The sequence below is a fragment of the Papilio polytes genome, unplaced genomic scaffold, assembly GCF_000836215.1.
Source record: "Papilio polytes unplaced genomic scaffold, Ppol_1.0 DF823823.1, whole genome shotgun sequence".
Classification (NCBI taxonomy): Eukaryota; Metazoa; Arthropoda; class Insecta; order Lepidoptera; family Papilionidae; genus Papilio; species Papilio polytes.
The window spans coordinates 1,280,807-1,287,097 of NW_013525381.1; the positions used below are offsets into that span (position 1 = coordinate 1,280,807).

The 6,291-nt window shown below is 36.7% G+C and overlaps 1 protein-coding gene across 1 annotated transcript in view; it reads right to left on the reverse strand.

Moving 5' to 3' along the window:
• LOC106103335 (low-density lipoprotein receptor-related protein 4) overlaps positions 1–4,201 on the reverse strand; it is a 17,375-nt gene extending 13,174 nt beyond the window's left edge. The window contains exons 1-5 of the mRNA XM_013283073.1: positions 3,699–4,201; positions 3,305–3,511; positions 3,084–3,190; positions 2,763–2,967; positions 2,200–2,329 (exon numbers count right to left, since the gene is read on the reverse strand). Coding sequence (XP_013138527.1) covers positions 2,200–2,329; positions 2,763–2,967; positions 3,084–3,190; positions 3,305–3,511; positions 3,699–3,750 — 701 coding nt within the window. The 5' untranslated portion in view covers positions 3,751–4,201. The remainder of the gene's footprint in view (positions 1–2,199; positions 2,330–2,762; positions 2,968–3,083; positions 3,191–3,304; positions 3,512–3,698) is intronic.
• Between the last annotated feature and the right edge of the window lie 2,090 nt (positions 4,202–6,291).

A 6,291-nucleotide genomic window follows, 5' to 3' on the forward strand; every position in this document is an offset into this window, starting at 1 on the left:
GGCCGCCCGCGCGCCTCCCACTCCGCCAGTATTGATCCCCTAGCTCGCAAGCCCCCGCACAAACTCGACGAGCGAAAAAAGCCAGCCGAGGTCCGCTATATGCAATTTCAGTTTTACTTACAGAATTCACGATTACATTATATATAATTGGTTTTTGATCATTAATAAAGAACTAAAAATAATGTCGTCTAAATCTTTATTTGTATTTTATTTCGCATAAACACAAGTTAAAATTTTCATTTATAAAAGTAAGCACTTAAATTAATTTTAACGTGAGAAAATGGTGGCTAAGTGCTTGCCTACGACTTGGTAGTAACTGAAAAAGCATATTTTATTATTGCAATTGTGTTAATCCACTCTTCATTGAATCTTACGGACTAAATCAATGAGCACTCACTCTCTCCATACTTGACATTAATCCGTTTGACACGAATGTACGCAGGGCCAGTTGTTGACATTGTCCCGTTCTATACTGCCATTGATTAAATAGGTACTGCTATTTTAACGCGACTATACTTGTTATTAAAAATAGCCGCGTTAAAAAAAATATCTAATCTCTTTATCATACAACGTATTTATAGTTAGAACGTCGGTGACACCGAAGTTTAAGCACTTGACTTGTAATCTACAGGTCTTGGGTTCGAATCCCGCCATGTACCAATGTGATTTTCGGTTTTTGAATTCCATATGTGCATTTACCCGACGTTCTTACGGTAAAGGAAAACATGGTGCAACCTGCACATATCTGTGAAGAAATTCAAAGATATGTGTGAGTCTTTTTTTTTAGGTCAAACAAGCCACAGTGAGTCAGCGTCGTTGACTAAAGCCTAGACACCCCTTACACTTAGACACTTAGGGTAGCTCCTCGGTAGAGACGTACAGTGAGCTGGTGATGACTTATACTGTGCCATAAAGCTTGTTGTAGAGTTTTGTACATTCTTAACACATCAATTATACTTGAACAGAGTTCTGGCGTTTTAAACTATCCGTTTTTTTCTTTCATACCGAATTCTACATTCTTGGTAATCGTCATCAAGTCAGTGATTTTAAATCCAAATAGTAATACAAAATTCATTATAATCTTTACTTAAATTATATTTAATTTTGAAATAATTACGAATAGAGTAGAGAAGATTAAACACGGCAACGTAAATATTGAAACGCGTCAAACGCAGTCACTTTCAAAGCGTAACCACTGCAACTCGTACACTTATCATTCGCGACGTTAATTTATTAGTGCGTGAAGTGACACGTGTCTGTAACACGCGGGGAACCCGTGTGACAGCTAGGGGACCCTGAGTGCAATTCATTTCAAGTGTACCGTTCTTATCCTTAGTTGACTTCCTAGAATGTAGTCATTATTTTTCGTTGCTAACAAAAGCATATAAATACACTCGTATGCACTTTCTATATATTATAAGATATTGTGTCGACAATAACTTACAAAAGACACATTCGATAGATTATACATTTTTAGAGTAATTTCTAGATGGGTTTAATATGAGTAACTGTCACTAAGTGGGATCCTCAGTGCATGGAATGGACACATATGAATTGTCAGTGTGTAATTGTACACATATGTTAGTTCTGTAAACAGCAATGATAATGATCCTTTATGACGTAATCAGTCAGTCAAACCTTTGAAAGGTTGTACGTGACTCGGCATTGTATATGAAATCCTGTCGTGGAAATACACGTGTTGTCATGACCTCCTCAGCGCCAGCGAGGCGTCAACGAGGGGAGAGTCGAGCACATTAAATGCAATCTCAACTACTCTAAAGCGTGAACAAGATCATTCATATATCCTATAAACCCTCATTAAAATATTCCTAGAAGAAATGGCTATATAGATGACATAAATTAAAAATAATATATAACTGAGCATTCTTTAAAAATAAATGTGAGGCTAAATTACAAATTTAAAAGTTGGTATTACAGTAAATTACTTCTTCATGTTTGTTTGACAAATTCCTGACAATCTAAAGATTTAAATAAGAGAGTAATCAGACTAATATTACAAATGCGAAATTTTAGATGAATGAGTGGATGTTTGTTAGAGTTTGTCCTAAATGGCTGAACAAATTTAGATGAAATTTAGTGTAGGACTTTTGATTTTTTCTAATGCCACGCTTACGGAATCGCGGGTGAAACCTAGTTGTATAAATAAAGATGTAATTAGAAGAAGACATAGTTACTTACTTGCCCTTGGGACAGTTTATTTCGTCAGAGTTGTCGCGGCAGTCATTGTCTCCGTCGCACGCCCAGTCCTTGTGGATGCAGAGGCCGTTCGTGCACGTGAACATGTCGACTGTGCAGTTGCTAGTGCCGTCTGTGAGTTAACAGCTCAGTATCAGCATGTAAAGAATCCCCTGCTTGTCTCGTTCGTATTAGCGGAACTGTTTTAATAGTTGCAAATGTCTAATTACTTCTTATTTCTTGTTTCCATTTTACAACTTAAAGTCAGAAATCCGTAACAGTTAGAGCGGGCTTAGTTAACCTTTGACTGAACTATAGCACAACTATTGTGCGATTGTCGATTGTTTCGCAGCCAATTAAACTTTTTGGTTGCACAACTAAAAATCGAGTAGTGTGCACACCTCCATATATGCTCATAGTTATCAAAGCGCGACTAAACAGTTGTGCGATAGTTTAGTCAAAGGTGTGCGCGCGCTCTTAAGAATATTGGTAGGTTTTGAGCTGGTGAGCGGTAACGTAAATGACTGTTTTGTAGTTTTTAACTATATGGTTTTTATTAAGTGTACCGCAGTGTGTTTCATCAGAGAAGTCCCCGCAGTCGTTGTCACCGTCACAGAGCCACGTAAGCGCAATGCAGACGCCGGTGGCATGGCACACCGTGCGGTTGTCACTCTCGTCGCAGGCGCGCGCGCAGCCTTGCTCGTCCTCCGCCTCCGCGCACTCCGCGATGCCATCGCAACGCTTCTCCATTGGGATGCAGGTACATGACACCTATACCATAAATATAGTCGTTAATAAAAAACAATTAGTCCACCAATTCATGTTTACCACTTCTACTCAATCTTACAAGCGTGCTAGGAGTGACGTCAATTTTAAAGAGATATTACCTGACAAGAGAAATGATCGGCAGGACATGGATGGTTGCAGTCACCGTCGTCGGCATCATCATCGAAATCTTCCGCTATGACGTCAGAATCAATGGCCACGTGACGATCTAAACAAAGAAAGAATTGTGTCATGTAATGAAGTTTAATCAAACTAATAACCCGTATCGTCAGACTTTGGTGACTAATCAATCATATGAATGTGTTGGGATGTTAATACTCACGATGCCAGGAGTCAACTCGCGTGTAAGGACTGTGAGGTCTGAAGCCGGGCGGCTGTAGTCCCGGCGCGATGCCGACGGCGGGCTGGTAGGGCGCCTGGTGTGGCGGCACGTAAGGCGGCACGCGGCCTACGGAGCGAGTATCCGCTGGGTCGGCAGTGGCGTTGGCCGGCCGCGGCTGTGCCAACGGCGCAGCTTCTTCACCGCACACTAACACACATAACATTAATGGGTAATTTCATTAGTTTAAGAAGCTAAACTTTCAATTCAAACCAAGAGTCCGGCATAATCAATTTATTTTTTTAGCATTTTGTTTCTTAGTTCATTTGAAATGCTTTAACAATAGTTTGACAGTTTTTAATTATGAATTAAATCTTTGCGACAATTGTAAACTTACCATATGAGCATATAAGGGCGGAGTAGATAAGGTAGAGTATTTTGAGCGACATTGTTGTAGCGGGATATCGTTGTGTCAGGCACGAGGCGAGGCGTGTGGGCGGTCTAGGTGACCTGCGCGGTACTGCTCGACACAGACCCACGGAGCTGCATGGCGACTGGATAATTCACCTGAGACAAAATTAACTCTAGAATACAAAAATATTACAACTTTTTATGATGTTGAGGAGAAGGTCGTGCAAGAGGTTGTATGAATCTCAATGAATAGAATCAAGTGATAATGCGTGAGACTATTTTTCAAAACACGAATACTAATCAAGCAAAGTATTCGCACTTTGACGTCAAAAGAGAGTTTCAGACATCGCTAACAAAGCATCGAAACATGAAGTTGAAAGCTCTCCTGCATCCTATCGAAAAGGGGACCAAAACAATAGCTCTCAAGCTGTGCAGTCAATTAGTTTAAAACAAGGATGATGGGGTGTTTACTGACGCGGCAAAAACACGACAAAGTATATGCTGCGATGTCGTGAGCCCAATTATCTTATGTGTTACTTAAAAAGTTCTAAATAAATGAAACACTATACTAAATTGATTTAATTACAGAATGCACATAATTAATTTAAAGCGTTTTGTGTGAAAAACTAAGTAATTAGAATTAAGTAGCACGTAAGTTATTTTAGTAACAATAATTTTATGCGAGGTTAGTTTTGGACTCCAATGACTTCATTAATATTATATTATATGATCAACATAACTAAATCGATAGTTTAGTGATACAACACTGGTCGGAATTAATTTGTTACTTAAAGTAGCCGATTATAATTTTTTGGTTACAATGCGATCAAACATTAAATAACAAGACTGCACATGGAAAAATACAACATACATGAACAGTCTTATATTTAAAAAACAAATAATTATTTATCCGTTAACGATTAACAACTACAACACTGTAAACAATATTTGACAAATCAACAAATCGGTAGCTTTCCGAATTAAATTAGCTAACGAATTACCTATTTCTTGCAAATAATATTTTAATTCGGTGCATATAATAGTATTAAAACACACATCGAACACTCAATACGAAATTAACTATGAAAATAGAAGATAACTATGTACTATACCACAGATAACAAAATGACCCCCACATCTATCAATGACAAGATAATATCAATGCGTAGACGGCAACGTTTCTCAACTCTTATATATAAAATACTGGCCGAATCTATAAGAAATTATAGACGCCATATTGAATAAAAAAACATTCGAGATGTCAGAACGCATGCGTCGCGCACTGCCAACGTTACGAGCGACTTGTTGATCATCTTTTCATTCACTACGCACCATCCCGCGCATTCTACGCAGTTATCCTCCGTAGAAGAAAAATCTAGGTTTTAACACATAACTTTAAATATAACATAACACAAAGTACGATCCAATAAAAAGTCACATTTCTACAAATAGTACGACTTTCTAATGACATCTCACAATGGATGATTCTTTTAATTATTGACCAAAATATAACAGCATAAAAGCAAACATGTACTAAAGTCTTTTCGAATTACAGATGTACATTTATTAGACGTTCTTACGGTAAAGGAAAACATCGAGATGCAACCTGCACATATCGGAGAAGAAATTCAAAGATATGTGTGAAATCAACCCGCAGTGGGCAGCGTGGTAGACTATGGCATAGTCACCCCTAACTTAGGGGCTCCGAGCCCCTCAGTGAGGACGTATAGTGATGATGATAGCAGAATAAATTGGTCGCCGTCTTTGAGTCGAATAGTACAAGTAGTCATTTTTAAATAGAGTAACAAATGTAATTGATATAAGAAGTCAGTATTCAAAGGCTTCTATAAATAGGATTTAAAATAATAAAATATAAAACCATTTAAGTAACAATGTACTTAGAAAGATTAACTTGTTATATCCAATTACTTTATTATTGCTTTTGGTCTTCTAATACTTTATGTTTGTCTTATTTTAAAACTTAAATACAAATATAAAATGAAGTTTACTTTAAAATGTAAACATGTATTTTAAGTAATGTAACATAACGTTAGTACGTTATAGTAAGTTTATGAAATAATGTAATTTAAAATTTATTTCAGTTAAAGTTTATTTCGAACATCTTAAATTTACACTCAATTATTCACTTAATATACATTTATTAATGAATACTTATCAATAACAAGTATGTATTAAAGTAACTGACATAAATTGATTCGTGTCAGGCTCAGTTTATTTTTAGACCGCACCCGCCTCCACAGGGATAGGTACCTTATTAAGAATATAAAGTCGTAGTTGCTATGTGCCTATATAGCATTATATATACAATACAAACATTAAATTAAAAGTTTTAGCAAACTCCCTATCAAACTATTTCAATTAAAATAGTCGAACAAAACAATACCTTTGACACATAAATGTTTGTATATAAAATCCTAATCCTACCTTGTTTTGTAACTATCACTTACTTTCAATCAGATCTAAGTTAATTGATTTTAAAATAAACACTAAGTATTTATCAAGAATTATAAAAATCACAGCACGACAATATTTGCCGAGTACCTATGAAAATTCAACGA